This window comes from Serinus canaria, chromosome 20 (assembly GCF_022539315.1).
Source record: "Serinus canaria isolate serCan28SL12 chromosome 20, serCan2020, whole genome shotgun sequence".
Classification (NCBI taxonomy): Eukaryota; Metazoa; Chordata; class Aves; order Passeriformes; family Fringillidae; genus Serinus; species Serinus canaria.
This window is the reverse complement of record NC_066333.1, coordinates 8,854,757-8,871,906: the sequence shown is the minus strand read 5'-3', so window position 1 is coordinate 8,871,906 and position 17,150 is coordinate 8,854,757. Positions and strand designations below refer to the sequence as shown.

The 17,150-nt window shown below is 47.2% G+C and overlaps 1 protein-coding gene across 7 annotated transcripts in view; it reads right to left on the bottom strand.

Annotated features, from left to right (window-relative positions):
* Positions 1 to 17,150, bottom strand: part of KCNQ2 (potassium voltage-gated channel subfamily Q member 2) — a 64,084-nt gene that overhangs the window by 31,640 nt on the left and 15,294 nt on the right. For 6 of the 7 annotated variants that reach the window (XM_050982037.1, XM_050982039.1, XM_050982038.1 and 3 more), the window contains exons 2-8: positions 10,035 to 10,125; positions 9,066 to 9,192; positions 7,174 to 7,349; positions 6,154 to 6,279; positions 3,873 to 3,983; positions 2,902 to 2,997; positions 2,121 to 2,215 (exon numbers count right to left, since the gene is read on the bottom strand). In XM_050982037.1, coding sequence (XP_050837994.1) covers positions 2,121 to 2,215; positions 2,902 to 2,997; positions 3,873 to 3,983; positions 6,154 to 6,279; positions 7,174 to 7,349; positions 9,066 to 9,192; positions 10,035 to 10,125 — 822 coding nt within the window. Of the gene's footprint in view, positions 1 to 1,767; positions 1,823 to 2,117; positions 2,216 to 2,901; positions 2,998 to 3,872; positions 3,984 to 6,153; positions 6,280 to 7,173; positions 7,350 to 9,065; positions 9,193 to 10,034; positions 10,126 to 17,150 lie in introns of those variants that run through there. The other variant, XM_050982043.1, reaches the window with a different exon arrangement.

Below are 17,150 nucleotides of genomic sequence, written 5' to 3'. Positions count from 1 at the left end.
TTTTGGTAAAACAATTTCACTGAGGGCTGAACCCATTGGTGCACCCACAGCTCACTCGCCCAGGTGATATTCACTTGATCCTGCAAAAACAGGAGCTGGGATTTAAGGGAGAAGCTGAGAGTTCAGAGAAATCCATTTCTAAGGAAGCCCAGGGTGACACTGCTGTGTGGGGCTGAGCAGCACCCACAGCAGCAGCCAGCAAAACTGCTACAACCCTGCTACAAATCTGTCCTGGCTTTCTACTCAAGATAAGCAGGCTCTCCAAACTACTTTTTTTTTTTCCTCTTTCTCCTCCCCAGAGTTTCTATTTAGCCTTTTCTGGAGATCTTTAGCTCAGATTTCTTCCTGCATATTAGCTCTGTGGAAATACAGGTTTTAACAAGGGGGTTGTGTAACAGGTAATCAAAAGGGTGTCACTGCATGTCTGGCTGCATGGTAAGTTCAGTATTTCAAAGAGCAGTAAAATCTGGCAAAGTCCACTGAAAACAAGCCCTGAGTGCCTGCATTTTGCAGTGGATTTTGGGCCAAGCTCCATCCTCATCCTCTCCAGTAGATGACCCCAGGCAGTGCTGCAAAGGTACAGCCAGGAGGTCAGGTACTGGGAGGGAGAGTTTCAATGGGTGGGTGGGTTTAATGCTATTGGAAAACAGCTTTGTTCTGTTCTGTTGGGTTGTTGTTGTTGTTGTTTTGGGTTTTTAGATAAAATCTTAACCTTGTTTCATAAATTTCTAGGGAAAAAGCAACCAATCAGACACACACTGGGAATGAATCCAATGAGAACTTACTGACCACAACAATGGGGCTTCCAACAGGTTTTTATGATGGGTTAAGAGGCTGGCTGCTGTGTATGAATTACAGGCTAAAGCTTACCCCAGGAAATACATCCAGGCTGTCTGCCTGAGGGCTAGAAGGCACCAGTAATATGGGAAATCAGGAAGGGATTATTCCTGCAGGGGCACAGCCCAGTGCTGGGCCACTGCCCTGCATGGGAGCAGGGAGATGGGGCACAGGGAGCCCCATCACACCCAACAAAACCCCACAGAGCTACAGGAACATCTAACAAACATATCCAACCATTCTACAAACACAGAGAGTCATGGATAGGCTCTAAAAATACACCAGGAAGGGGCACTTGGCCCTGCCCAGGATACAGGGAGGTGTGGAGTCAAAATGAGCACAGCATTTTAGCTTCTGAGGAAGCCACCAGGCCCAAAGGGGACATGAAGGATGTGATGCTTCCCCATATCCTGGAGAGCTGGAAGGCACGGCAGGGAACTGTGTCCCCAGCTCCAAGAAGCTCCAAATCCCAGGAGGCTGTGAATTTCCACAGCACTGCTCTAACCTGTGAGGTTTCACCATAAAAACCTGCCAGGTTTTACTGCAGGTGGAGCAAGGCAGGTGGGTACTGCTAAAACACTCTGGTGCTCAGCAGCCTCATCCATCATGGTTCCAACGTCATTCCCTGCTTGTGTCAACTCCCTGGGATGGATAAATGAGATACAAGAAATGGGAAGACGCTCCCTGAATCCCGAGTGGGTTTTCCTTCTCTTAGAGATAAAAAAGGAAAAGAAAGGAAAGGAGGACCCAGGGAAAATGCACCTGGGAGAGGGCTGGGCTGGTCAAGGCTGGGAGAAAAGTTTCCTGAAAGGCAGAAGGACCATTAGAGACCAGTTGGACCAGCAAGGAGAGCCTGAGAGGGCACAAGGAGCTGCAGGTAGGGTGAGGGTGGTGTTTACCTATGATCCAGGGCAGCTTGGAGGGAAGTCTTCACACCTGGGCACGGCAACTGTCATAACACAATGCAACTACCAGCAGGCGTGGAGAAATAAAGATGAAAAGAAGAGCATGTACACACACAAAGACATGGGAAGAAAAAAAGAAAACACAAAGCAACATGGAAATTAAAATCAAGTCAAAAAGAAAAACAATGAAAAAATACAAAGCAAAAAAATCTCCAAAAGCAAAAGCATATACAGGCCCTTAGGAGCTCAAAATCAACTTTTAAACCAAAAAAAAAGTAACTAAATAAGCAAAATTATATATTCAGATAACAAAAATAACTATGGAGACAGTGGCATCACGCGGAAGGCAGTGGAGGAGGAAGCTGGAGGAGGAGGTACCTGTACATGGGGACGGTGACGGTGCGTTCGTAGTACTGCCAGGTGGAGTGCAGGTCTGTCCGGGATAGGTTGGTGGCATAAAATCTCCAAGCCGCCTGTGCAGGAGAAAACCCAGCGGGATTGTGCACCCAGGCATGGCCAGAGCCACCCCTGGGTTTATAAACCTCAACCACACCAAGTCCTATGGGATGGATCCAGCATTCTGACTTTCCCTTGATTTGGAAAGTGACAAACTTGGGGTGGTACCCTCATACTCCTGACCATGAGTGCCCAGTTAAAAATGCTGCAGGTCCCAGGCATTCACTGCCAGGCTGAGGTCAGGATGGATGTTGTTGCCCAATAAGAAGTGAAAAATATGGAGAGAGGAGCAGGGGAATGTAAAATGACTAATTTCAATTCTCCAAGACATACAACAAGAAAAGCCTTCTGCATGGACATCTGTTCTCGTGAAGAAAATGCTCCCAACTGTACCTTTATATCAAGATAAATATTCTCTTTGGGGAGGAAAAAAGGGTGAAAACAGACTGTCCTAATGCATTTGTCTTGCTGAGCTGGCTGCTTGCTGAATTCCATCCCTTTTCTCTCTAGATTCCCTACCACATATGCTGTTTTCCCTTAGCTGATTTCCTGGCATTTATTCCCAGACAAAACCAGTCACCAGATGCTGTCTCACACCTTACACACATGGTCCCATTTGTCTCCTCCCCAAATTCTAAAAGTCTATGAAGCCCCCTAAAACCAGGATGGTGTCACCACAAGGCTCCATGGATGAGACCCTCACCTGGATCAGGCCCGCTGCTGGGTTTCGCCTCTTCTCAAAGTGTTTTTGTCGATGCTGCTCTTGAACCTTCAGAGCAAATCCCGAACCCAAGATGCCCTGGGGAAGAGAACAACAATTTGCCACTAGCAGAGGTTTAGTTAAACTTCCTCTTAAAAATTGTGGCCAGCTTTCCCTCCAAAGGTTTCTTCCTCGCTCATTTTTGATTCAAACATAGAGGAAGGAAAGAGCCCCCATCCTGGTAATCGTGTCGTACACTCTCCAAGGGGCAGCAGACTTTGCTGACACTCACTGGAATTGCAAATTTTCCCAAACTACCTCCAGCCAACTGATAAAATACAAAAGAACACCAATGCCTTGCTGGCATTTAGCAGATTACCCCCACAAGGATCCTGATCCCACAACACATTGAAATGCACTGCCAAAGGGACAGGGGGAATTTGCTGAAATGGTGTAACCACAGAATAACAGACCGGTTTGGTTGGAAGGGACCTTGAAGCTCACCTCAGTCCAACCCCCTGCCATGGGCAGGGACACATTCCACTAGATCAGGTTGTTCCAAGCCCAGTCCAACCTGGCCTTGATGGGGCAGCCACAGCTGCTCTGGGCAACCTGTGCCAGTGTCTCACCACTCTCACAGGAAAGTATTTCTTCCTAATATCCAATCTAAACCTACCCTCTTTCATCTTAAAGCCATTAATTACCCCAAGGAGCAGCCTTCTGGGGAAAAAAAGTTTTTTTTTTGTTTCCACAAATATTTATGCAGAGCCCAGTGTAGAGCTCCCATCCCATTTGCTCATGCACATGATTCCCAAGTTGTGGTATTCAAGCAGGCTTTCCATTTTTCTCCCTCATTTTCTGACTCAAAAGCATTACAGTCAGGAGGTCTCTGAGTGCATCACACTGTAGCTGCTAGAGTGCCACCAGCTCCAGGGGCTGGGGACAAGGCCCAGGTGAGCTCAGCACCCACTTACAGCAGGAAGGGCGAAGAAGGAGACACCGATGAGTGTGAAGGTCGCCGCCAGCAGCCGCCCGTTCCAGGTCTGTGGATATTTGTCCCCGTAGCCAATGGTGGTGAGAGTGATCTGCAGGGAGGAGATCAGTGCCCAGCTCTTGGTCAGACAGCCTTAAAACTGAAACAACACAGCCAAAACTCCCACAGCAGCTGAGTGGCCCACAGAGGAGCCGGGTCAGTGCATGCCTTGAGCTGTGCGAGGCACAGGGCAGCTCAGGGACCGGAGGCACCAACAGGGATGGGCAGCTCCACGGGATGCAGAGACACCCCGACACCCTCCCTGCTCACGTGCTGGTTTCACACCAGTTGGGAGCGTTTTGGTGCCTTTTGCTGTCACAGAGAGAGCTGCCATCTGGTGCAGAGGCTGGCGGCAGCTCGGAACCTCCCCCAGGAGGGGTTGTGCCTTCGGCAGGGAGAGCGAACCGGCTCCATTCCCCAAAATTCCCTGTAGGCAGCTCAGGAAAGCTATTGGCATGCACAAAGATCTGCTGCTGTTTATTCCCAGCCTTCCCAGCAGTGCCCATCAGCTGGTCCCCATTCCCCTATTTAACAACAGCCTGTTAGGCTGAGAGGATGAATTACAGCTCCTTCACACCACCTCATTTGGAGATGGGTTTTCTGCTTTGCAATGCACCAGGAGAGAGCTGGCAAGCTGCTGCCTGTGTTTTAGGGAAGGACCTGAGAGAGCTGTTGGAGACTGAGTCCTCTGAATTCCAAACTGCTGGGGAAGACACTTTTTCCCACTTCCGTCCGTGGACAACACTAGTAGGAAATGCTGGCTATTACCCCAAGGCTTCCAAGAGGATTTGGAGAGCCTGGGACTGGCAGGAAAGGCAGAGAGGGATGGTCTGATTAGAAACATCTTTGAGACTTCTGATCCCAAAGGCTGTCCCTGTCACACAGCCTCCATGGACAGTGCTGGCCCCAGGGATGGGACCTGACACCATGCTGATGTGGCACTGGAAACATGCATTCCATTTAGAATAAAAAATCACTTTTACACAAATGGAAGTAGGATCCCAGAGCGCCTTTTAATTGGGCCCACTAAAAGCCTTATCAATTAGATGCTATTTTGACCAAGTGGTTAAAAAATGCATCAACGTGGCTTATCCTTACTGAAATGCTGAGTCGGAGCAAGGTTCTCTCCATAATCACTGCAAAGCTGATTTACAATGTTTTTGTAATTTCTACAGACAACAAGAAGTGTTGGATACACTATGATAAACCAAGGGATGAGCTTCTGAACCCTGAAATTTGGTTTGTCTCATCTCTCAACATCTGCCCCTATTGGATCCATGAGCTGGACTCTGACAAAAACTGTTTGTTTTAATGAAGCTCAATTTTTTTTTCTGAACTTCTCAGTGGCAAAACAGTCTCAGAAGCAGAAGGGATAAATCTGCCCATGGTTTTCCCCAGACTGAGCTCTAATCTGGGCTGTCACTTTTCCTTCATTGTTTATTTTCTCGTTATCAAATTGGGTTTTGGTTTTATTTTTCTGTCCTAACTAAGGGGCTTGAAAAGCAATTTACTGCCTCTTTCCCTTTGTTGGAATGGAGGAGCTGCTTGATCAGCCGATTCCTCCCCAAGCCTGTTATTGGGATTTGATCAGATCGGGGATTTCCATTACATGCTTTGTAATCAAGGCCAAACTAGTGATGGAGCAGAAGAACAATAATGCAAGAAGATTAGAATGTCATTAATTCTCCCTTTGTTAATCGGGTAATCCAATAATTCACATGCACACACACAGGCACAGCAAACCACAAGTACTGCCCTTTCAGCAGAAATGTGATGGGGAGTGCTTGCCCCGCTGGAGCCTTTCTGCTACTTAGGCCCTATTAATTTTATGAAATTTATTCCAGCACATTCAACAGTGCCTTGCCCAAGTGCAATTTAAATAATTAAAGGGCAGCAATACTTGTCAAAACAATGATCAAAGCACCCTGTGGTGCAGGATCTCTCTCTGACCTGCCTCTGTCACGACAGAGCTCAGTCCCACAACTGGGAGCACACCAGTTCTCAGCTCCCCTGCAGCTCCAGCCAGTTCAGAAATGTGATCCCCTAACAATTTCTATGAGATTTATTTAAGAAAAATAGCTAAATGGAACAGCCTGAGGCCATTTAATAAAAATGTTAACTAAGCACTCTCTAAGTCAATACCTCACGTAAGTGATAGAAGATGGAGGGTTAATGGACATTTTATTTTAATAACCAGCAGCTGCTCTATGGAAATTACTTACCAGACCCCACCAGAGTGCATCTGCGTATGTATCAAAGTGCTCATTTTCTCCCTTCTCGGCCAAGTACACCAGGAAAGAGGCCAGGATGAGGCACAGGAAGCCAATATACCAGGCAGTAATCAGCTCCTGCGAGATCATTAAAAGAAAGAAGAAAATAATTGCAGTCCTGGTGTGCATCTCCAAACGCTGAGTTTCTTGCTTGCTGCTGGATCTGAACTTTCCCTGCACTTGTTTAGGTTTGGGGCTTTGTCTGGAGATCAGTGATGGCACTTTCTGTGATGGGACCATGGCTCTGCCAAGCTTGAAGACCAAACCATCCAAACACACACAGCGAATGGAGAAGGGAGTGTTAAGAGCTCCATTATTGCAAGAACTGGAACTGAGACTTTAAAAACTCTGATAATTCCCCAGTTCACCCAGGGAAATGGAGTTGAAATTGAAATAGGAGCCCCCAGATCTCTGGAGATTCTACTTAGGGCAGGTGCAATTAGTGAAGAGGAGCTGTGAAGTTGGGGTCTGGATGAACTATCCCCCAAATTTTAATTCAGGATTCACAGGAGTGATTATTTTTGGATTAGGTTAGTGCAAGGGTGGACAAAGGAGACACACAAATTTCCTGTGATTTTACACAGTGCCGGAGAAGCTGGCTAAGCTTCTCTGGGGAAAAGAAAGTGAAGGAAGCAGGAGAAATGTTAAAATCATAACTACAGCATCAGGAAGCAAAAAATTAACAACAACCTCTTCCCAAACTGATGCCCTTAGACCAGGTATTGGTTCCATGACTGGAATGGAACCAATACCTCCTTGGTAACTCTTTTCCTTCCTTTCTTGACCGGTGAAGCACTCCATCAGACTTGTGTCTCTGTCCGTGTTGCTCTCCTGTGTTACCTACAGTGTCCCTCCAATCTCCGCAGGCCTGGAAGAACTTTGGGATGGAGAGCTGAACCAAAGCAGGGTCTGTGGTGAGGTCTGTGGTGGCTGCAAAGAGCAGCCCCCTGCCCCTGCCTGGGCCGTGCTCACCTTGCTGTGTGCGTAGACCACGGAGCCCAGGAGCTTCCAGGTGCCGCCGCGCCGGTCCATGCGGATCATGCGCAGGATCTGCAGGAACCTCAGACTCCTGAGGGCCGAGGTGGCAAAGACATTCCCCTGGGAGCCCGCTGCCAGCACGGCGATGGATGCAATCAGCACCATGATGTCTGTGGAAACACAGGCCAGGGAAAGCTGAGGAAGAGCTGCCAGAGCGGGAAACAGGCAACCCCTCAACGAAGGCAGGAATGATGAGGTGGACTCCATGATTTCAGAAGGCCAATTAATTACTTTATTATACTATATTATTTTGTGCTATATTACACCACATCTAAACTGCACAAACACTCAACTGAACAAAATCTTATGACTGTCTTCTGACCAACAGTCTGGACATGCACTTGGCCCTGACAGGGCAAGGAAATAAAACCCCATCACTTTGGGAAACAATCTCCATATTGCATTCTGCTTTGGCACAACACAGGAGCAGGGAGCAATGATGAGGAGGACTCCATGATATCAGAAGGTTAATTATTACTTTCTTATACTATATTATTCTATACTACATTACACTACATCTAAACTGAAACCGCAGAAACACTCAAATGAACAAAATCTCTTGACTGTCTCCTGACTGACAGTCTGGACACCTGGAAACAAAATACCATCACTTGTTTTAAACAATCTCCACATTGCATTCTACTTTGGCACTTTTGCACAGGAGCAGCAAATGATATAATAATTGTTTGGATCATTCTCTTCTCTGCTTCTCTCAGGTTCAGAGAATGTGAATCCCACACTGCCAGATCAACACCACAGGGATTGGTGTTGCCACTGTCTTGGGCTGTGTGTGACAGGGATCCCCTACACTTGTGTCCCCTGCTGGAAGGACACAGCACTAATTTGAAACTGAATGAAAGCAGCCACTGCATACCTTGTGGGAACATCCTGGTTTCCTTCTCCATGGTCATCATTCTCATAGAAAATGGGTCAAAATGCAAATGGATTTTGATCTGATTCAGTGTTAAAATTGGGTTAAATCCTTGCCAAAGGCCCCTTCTTTTATCAGCCATAGCTGCCTGTTACACAGAGCTGGGAATTCCCCCATCTAAACTGGGAATGAAAATCCATACATCCTCCATAGTAATCCTAAAATGCTTAGGATCCTAAGGACAAAGAAAATCCAAGAAATTGGCCAAGAAAAAAAGTCTTGCTCAATACATATCAAAGATGCCATAAACTTCCCTCTTCTCTGATTTGCTACACAAATTTTATAGGAGTGTTTTTCTGTGGAATAAACTCAAATCCTGCATATGACCATTGCCAGCTCCCAAAGGCAGCTCCCACAGCAAAGGGCACAGCCACTCTGTCCATTTCTAATCCCAGAAAATATCACTGCTGTGCCCAGATGGCCCCTCTCACAGGAGGCTCACTGAGTGCTTTACAAACAATAATTAATTAAGTCTCACAGCTCCCTTGTGAGGCAGCTCATCAGCACCAGGCAAGGCAAAGTGAGACTTGGAGTCTCAATGACTTGGGAACAATTTGGTGTGGAGGTTGGACTGAGGATTGCAGGATTCCAGTTCCTGTGCTCAGCTTCTCCTGGCTAAACCCTGTTTCTGTGGCTGTGGACAGCTGTCAGTGACACCTGAGGTATGCAGGGCACTGGGATGGCTCCCAGGCCAGCAGAAAACAGGGAGAGCCCTGTGACAAATAACCAAAAGCATGGCCACGGATTAGGACTTCTGCCTTTGGGGTTTTTTCTCTTTCTCAAGGTGAGCATGAAGCAGCTGAAGTTTAACCCCCAAAACACATGCACCATGCAAGCCAGTGCTTGGAATGGCCATCCTGGGCTGGGGAATCTCATGCAGGGGCTCAGCTCTTACCAATGACACAGAAAGGCTTGCGGGCAAATTTCAAGCGTCCCCTCCAGCCCCGGTAGCGGCAGCAGCAGCCGGCGGCCCAGATCCGCACAAAGTACTCCACCCCAAACACCACGATGGTGACAATTTCCTGTGAGGAGAAGGAGGCCAGTGCCATCAGTGGGGGGAAAAGGATGGTGGAGAGCACGCTCCAGAATCCAGGACAAAAATGCACCTCAGAAAATACAGTGCTGAGCAGTCTGTGCCACTCGACAGAGAGCCCAGGCTGGAGAGATCATCAGATCTCTGCTTCTGTGTCTTCCCTCCCCCTCCCCAGCGTGGTGAGAGGTGCTGCACGTTGTAGTCATGAACTGGAGTTTTACACCTCCTCATATTGTGCTTGTTCCCCCATCACAGGACTGAGGAACACCTCGTTGTCTCCCTACCACCAGTCTCCAGGACTCAACTCAGTTAATGCAGAGGGAAGAGCAGAGATGGGAATCACTGAACCTAATCCTAGAGGATGACAAAAGGGGATTTCAGCTTTTTCCCTAGAAAAGTGGCTGGTTGCCTGTGTGTGTGCTGGGAGATCTGGTGCAGGCATGGTGTAGATCCTCCATCCCTTGATGCCACACGAGCTCTTTCCATTTCTTCTCATCTCCACCTAAATATCCTGTGCATGTTCCCTTCCCTCTGAGATCTTGTCTCACCTTTCTCATGTGTCAAACCCAGTGAAGCCCTATTTAGTCTGGATCACCTTTTGATTTGATGTAGGGCAGGAATAGGGAAGAGAAAAAAAGACGAAAGGAGAGGAGAAAGGGGAATCCAGGAACCCTGGATTTTTAAAAAATTTTTTCCCATTTCTGACCCACGGGCTCAAGTGATCCCCTTCTCACAAGAGACAGCTAAAATTCTTGCCTCAAACACCCCCTGTCTCAGGGGGTTTTGTGATTTTGACCTTATTTTAATGCCTCACTGTCAGCCCCCACTTACCAGGATGTAAAGGGCCCCTTCTGAGCTGTTCTGGTACTCATCAATGGTGGAAAAGACAGACAGCACCAGGCAGGAGAACACTAGTAGAAAACTAAAGAACACAAAAAGGGAGAGAGATAGAAGTTCAGTCTTAATGGCAGTAAATTTTCATACTCATACAATGAACTCAGAGAACAATTTTGGATATATTTCTCTCTGAGTGTTTACTACACCACCATGTAAAAAAGGTAAGTCAAGCTCAGTTTTGTTAACTGAAGGGTTATTTGTGGATGGACCCACTGGACTATCCCCATTTTGGCCAGTGCCAATCCAGTTCCCCTTCCAGCTGGCAGCTCTGATCACTTCTGACATTTTTTTCCCCAAGGAAGTGTCAGCTCTTTCATCAACACACATCCAAAAGCACCTAAACAAGCAGGGACATTTCTAACTGGGATAAGAGGGGAGCAGACTGGCTGAGGAGCAGGAGCATGGCCTGAGAGCATGGGCTCTCCTTATGCATTTACATCCACAAAAACTCACACAGAAGTGGTGCTGCAGTTCTTGCCAGAGTAAGACATTTTTGGGTGGATTTAATGTTCCTTTCTCAGGCAGGTACTCCCCATTAACTCCCCGCTGCCTGGAAAGACTGGTGACTTTTTGGGCTTGCTGGAGCATCACTGGGAGGTGGGTGGTTGTTACTCTTCTCTTCTGCAGCCAGACATGGAACAGAAGAGGGGTTTGATCCAGCCCAAGGGAATGTGATTTTGGTGCTGTTGGCACTGGGGAGGGAGCTGGGCTGATCTCTGTCCCCATAATCTGCAGGGATACAACCCTGATATCAGCTCTCTCAGTGTCTAATTTACCACAAAATCAGAGAGATGCTCAAACCCCAGCACTGACATCTCCATCCACGGGCAGCCTGGGCAGTGCCACCCCAGCCTGTCACTCACTGCCTGCCCCCACCAAGGGCTGGATGTGCTGATGCAAATCAAAGGGCACAGAATGAGTGACAGGAGCTCGGGTCTCTTCTGACACTCAGCGCCTGAATCCGCAGCTGCCGAGGTGTCCTGGCATCTGCTCAAGGATGGAGGCTGCCACCCCTGCCCACTGCTGACTCCAAAAAGAGCAGGGAAATTAATTTACTCAGGATCGATTTACTAATACAATAAAGTAGGCCAGTGCAAGGAGAAACTAAAAGCTGCATTCTTTAAGAGCATTAAATAATTCATCTGTCTGACTTTGTCTCACATTCCTACCAACGGCATTGTGAATATTTATAAGGTTTGGTTCTGCTGGTGGGGGCTGTTGCTTTTTGGTGAATTAAGAAAAGGAGTTTCACACCACCAGGTCGTGCTTGTGGCTTTGCAGTGACCATTGATGTCACAGTAACAAGTAAAAATAGGGAGATTTGCAGTATTTATGTGAACCACAGGCTGAAACGTGGTGGTGAGGAAGAGACTGCTGGAGGTGAGGGACCTTCAGAGCCATCTCAGCCAAGGCTGAGCTTTATCAGCCACAAGATGAATCCAGCATCAAGCAGACAATTGCCTGATTTCTCACTGCAAATTTCTCCTTCTCACACCAGATCTGGTGTGCAGACACTTAAAACAGCCTCAGCAGAGTAAGAAAACCTCACCTGCCATCCCACTCACTATGTCACTCAATGTCTTGCAGGTGCCACTTCAATATCTCTTCTCCCCAATCTGGTCTCTTAAAGCCCTTGTCATAAACAATCCCACCACAACCTGCCCTGCAGTCAGATGGGCTAAATCCATCCATCCATCCATCCATCCATCCATCCATCCATCCATCCATCCATCCATCCATCCATCCATCCATCCATCCATCCATCCTCCAGGTTGCTGGGGCCATGCTCTGGGAGCTGGAGAAGGGCCCCACTGCTGCCCACACCGTGGCAGGGGGAACAGAATCCCACACTCCAGGAGGAAAGGAGCTTCAACTAGGTTGCTGCACTCCTGGAATGGCCCAGATTTTGCTGCAAACTTCTGTGCTGAAGTGAGAAACAAATGAATAATCAATGAGAGAAAAAAGAGGGGAAAAAACAAACAAACAAAAAAACTATAATGGAAAGGGATCAAGGGAAAAGGGAATTCTACATTTTCTGATTAAAGAAGTAGAATGTGAGCTGTATTTATTTTTGTGACCAAACATCACTGTAAAGTGCCTGAGGAAGGGCTGAAAGCAAAATGTCAATATCAGAGCAGGCTTGCACACTGTGTTTGCTCAGCATATCACCTTGGATGGATCAGAATGAAGCCAGTATCAATTCATGAGCCCTGGCAGGGACACACACCACCAAAAAAAAAAAAAAAAAAAAAAAAAAAAAAAGAGGATTCCTGCATGTTAAGCTGACAGATATTGATGGGAGAGGGGAAAAAAAAAAGGAATAGAAATTGCTTTACCACTTCAAATCCCGAGGATGGATTGTGCAAGCTGTGGTTATGGGGAGAGCTGGGGCAGCTCCAGCTGCTACTGGAGCAGTTGCACACCTGGGTGCTGCTTCTCCCCCTTCCAGCACATCCATGCAGCCTCATCCCCAGCCTCTCTGTGCTCCTCAGCTCCCCAGGGCCAGCTCAGAGCTGCTGCAATTTCCACTCTGGGCTCCCCAGGGCTTCCATTGCCAGGGAGACCTGATGCAGATCAGGCTGGCAGGGCCAGCATTAATTACAGCTCTGCCGAGCACGGGAGGCAGCAGGGAATGCACCAGCTCCTCCAGCAGAGCATGAGAGATCCATGGCCAAACCCCACTGGGACAAAACCTGCCCTGGCTCAGTCCCAGCAGGTAAGGGATCTCCCTGTCCCAGCCAGCAGGTAAGGAGCAGTGCTGCCAGCAAGGGCTGCAGGCTCTGGATCTGCACAGGATGAGCTGCACACACATCCCAAAATAGCTCCACGGTGATGCAGCTCCTCTGCCTGAGCGTGTGCCCCACCAGCCTCTGGAGGGGCTGCAAAAGGAGACTCAGAGAACAGCACCTTTCTGCAAGAAAACTGCATCTGTGGGTTGAGGTCTGTCTGGCTGCTGGGAGGCTTTGAGGGATCTGCAGAGGGGTGGAAGAGGGAAGCTGAGAGGTACGTGCACACCGGGGCATGTATCCTCTGAGCTGTCACAGAGGGAGGGCAGTGGGGAACAGGAAACTGCACTCTGCTTTAATTCCACCTAATCTAACCAGACAGATCAGGAAAGGGCTTCAGATAATAATGGATAGCTAAGGAAAGGGAAACAAGCCAATAAATAGTGCAGCAGTTGGGATGAATCTAATTTTTAAAGCTACGTATCTAATGAAAGTAAATTACGTCTGCAGCCTGACTCTGGGAAATGTTAGTTTGCAATAAGGAACATTAATTAGGTCCCATCTAATGATTTTTACATTAAAGATGCCAAATCTGCTTGGAACATTGGAGAAGACAACGTCCTCCTCCTGAGCAGACAGGTCCTGCCCGATGCATGGCTGGAGTCAGCAGCCAGCACCCCCAAAACTCGGGGCAGGTTCAGGGTGCTTTGGGACCACTGTCTCCTCTCCAGAGCGACAGGAAGGAGAAATCTGTCTCCAGCCTGTTGGAGAAGGACACCTCATTGCATTTTCTCACCCACCTCTCATTCCTGCAGGCCCCCAGCACCTCCTGCTGCTCTGACATCCCCCACACCTGTTGCTGAGACCTTTAAGCTCAGCCAAGACTCAGCTGTGCAAATCTGACTGCTGCTAATGCCAGTAAATCCAAAGACCTCCAAAGTCTGACTTTACATCCAAAGGTTATGTTGACTTAAAACACCCGTGCAAGCTTCTTATTACAAATTTTAAATCCCAGCACAAAATCTGCATATCCACATTTCATATCCACTCTGCTTCAGGTTAGCAACAGAAAAAGGAATGACTGAACTCCTCCTTGGAAATGAAAATACTTAAAATGCATGAAACACGAAAGATTGTCCTTCTCTTTCTTTTTTTTTCTTCCTCAGTGAAAGCACATGATGGAATCATCATAAAGCTTCTCAGGTTAATCATCTAATTTGCCTTCCAAAAGAAACCCCCCTGGAATCTACATGCCCATTTACATAAGAATTTTAAAAGGCCTCCAAATTTATTCCTGAAATACTCATATTCAAATAACACTCACTGACATTCAGAAATGTTGGGGTTCCTCTGATGGAGCACCACTAATTAGCAGCTGGGTTCCTGGGTGTGATGGAGATGGATACAACACAGGGAGGTGACAGAAGTTTGCAACGAGCCACTGTGCTTGTTGCCCACTCTGATGGCTTTCCCTGAACTGGGAAAGGCCATTAATGATTTGTTTAATTAGAAGGGGCAAAGCTGAAAAGGAAGCACTATTTCACTACAGACATTCAAGAGCTGCACAATGAAAAGCAACTTAAAACATTGAAACACTTGAAAATTACTTTGGGGATGTAAACAAGGCATTGACAACTGTGCTAAAATAAAACTGGCCTGCTTATGTGCAATCCCAGTAAATCCATTTGCTGTGGGCTCTCTAAAACCCTGCAGTTCAAGTACCTAAAACTTTGATGTAAATCAAAGGCCAGGAAAATACAGAAATGAGAATAAGTGAAGGTGAAAGGGCATCCACAGCAAAGAGGAACAGAGGTTGGCAAATGCCTTTTAGTGCTCAGAGAGCCTCAAAATCAGAATGGGAGTATTTGCAGCTCAGTTTAAGCCTCCACTGAGTCAGAAGCAAAATGCTGAGAAAGATGTGACTTTTCCAGGGATAAAAACTTTGTTGTATGGCACCTACCCCTAGCCAGGAGCATCCATCATCTTTATTCATGTAAGCAATCCTGCTGTGACTTGCAACCTGGCTGCTCATTTCCAAGGCTGAATAGAAGCCTGAATACTTCACTCTGGGTTCCCACATCACTTGGTCTCAGCCAAAATCATCTCCCCAGGCAAATTCTGTCACTAGAAGAGCTGGAAATAGAAGTGGAGACTCCTGCCTTTTGGTGCTGTGCCTTAATAAATGCTCTCCTTCCCAGAAATAATTCCTGATGGCATCTCAATCCCCTCAGGTTTGGCCATGCCCAGCCCCATCCTCTGTCCTGGGATTTTGCTCCTTGGATGAGCCTGGAGGATCTCTGAGCATCCATGTGGGTAGGGAACATTGTTTGTGATGAGCACAGTGGCTGGCTCCAAGGCAGGGATTGTCATGGTTCATAAACTCATTAATAAATCATTATCAAAGGCCTGTCTGGGACAACATTCACAGCTCCTGTGCATTCTCAGTGCACTCAGGTGATGCCTGAGCTGCCTTGATAAGAACCCCCTCGCTCTACAAAGCCATAAAGAGCACTGAGGACTGGGGGGTGAACCATGGAATGGTTTGGGTTGAAATGGACCTTAAAGATCATCTCATTGCAAGCCCCTGCCTTGAGGCTGCCACCTTCCACTGGAGCAGGTGTCTAAAAGGAGCACTGGAGCATCTCCAGAGGACCAAAGCAGCATTCCAGGGAAGGCTGTGGTGTGCAGAGAGAGGCTTTAGGTGGTGTGCTGGGAGGTGAGCATTCATCAGGCCACAGAGAAACAGCTCTCAGAGATCCATGTTAAAGGGCTGGCCCTGGGATGGCAAGGAAAATCATAGAATGATTTAGGTTCAAAAACCCTCCAGGATCTTTGAGGCCAACCCTTCCCCAGCACAGCCAAGGCCACCACTGAACCATGTCCCCAAGTGCCACACCTACACATCAGTGAAATCTCCCTGTAAGAGCATGGCAAAGGGGCACAACCAAGTCACAAGAAAACCTCTTGCCCTGCCTTCCTTCTATTTAGGAAGCACATTTCTCAGAAATAAAAGCAGGATTTAGGAAATTTTTCCTTCAATATCCACCACTTCTGAAATCAGTTGCCACTCCAAAAGCTCCTCCAGCCCTTTGCCCTTGCTTGTAACAGGAGTGCCAGAGTCCTGACCCAAACCCATGGGCTGCAGGAATTTGAGCTGAAATTGGGTTTCCATGAAGTAATTTGTCCTAAGTCCAGCAAAGGATTGTGTATCCTCACACTTAGGAGCAAGAGTGAGCTTAAGAGCTTTTCTGGATGGAAGCCTCAAAGAACAAAAGCTGTCTGGAAATGCCAGGGAAGGGAGACCAAGCTCTGAACCCTTACAGTGGGAAAAGGAGTTAAATGCAAGGAATTGCTTGGGGTTTTTTACAGCCTGGCTCTAATCATTTAATTTAGGCTGAATAAAAGCCTTATTAATAATAATGACTGCATGCAAAGTTCTAGCTCCAGTGTTCTGCTTTGTCCTCACCCAGAATGAATCACTTGGAAATGCTTGTCTGCGTATTCTCCTCGCCCTGCACACGCAGCCTCAGAGGAGCCAGATGTCTGGAGGAAAACCCAAAGTATTAATCAAGCCTGTGCACCTGCCAGAAGAGTCTGTTCCTGCTGGGATCCAGCTCTGCTGGGCTGAGGCTTTTTTTCAAAAAATTTGGTGGGGAGAAATATATTCATGCAGCTGCAGAAATGGTTCATGGGAGAGAATCCTAAAGCCCACGGTGCAATTACAGTGCATTGGGAGGTAAATTAAGAGTATAAAATATTGGACATTTAAGTAATTCTTAAAATGTCTGTGCAGGCATTTATTCAGATCATGTTCATTGATTTTAATGTGAGGGAAAGTTGCTGTCTCATGCAATACCCACATTATTCAGATTGAAATCTGAGCACTGTCTCTCTTTCATCCCACAGGGTATTCCCCCAAAAGTGCCTCTGCTTCCTCCCCACCCTGAAGAAATCATTGCTAGTGAGCACAGGAATACAAACCTCCCTGATCCAACCTTTATCCCTACCTGAAGATCGAGTTATTTCTGTCTCTTAAGCCTTGCTTTTCAACAACACCTCAAGAACAGTAAATTTCAGAAGCCAAGGAAATGCTGCATGATTGGAACATGCAGAAATTAAAATTGCTCTTGCTGAGGTCAAACTCCTCTGACTGACCTGGGCAAGTCACTCGATCTGAGGTGAGCTCTAGAAGTGGGTTAAAAGAAAGCTGTCCCTGTAAAATGTAATGCTTCATCTCATCTAAACATTCCTCGAGGGAATGTGATATACAAAAATAGGCTCTGGTCTAATTGCAGATAGGAAGATTGTCTCCAATCGAGCTGGA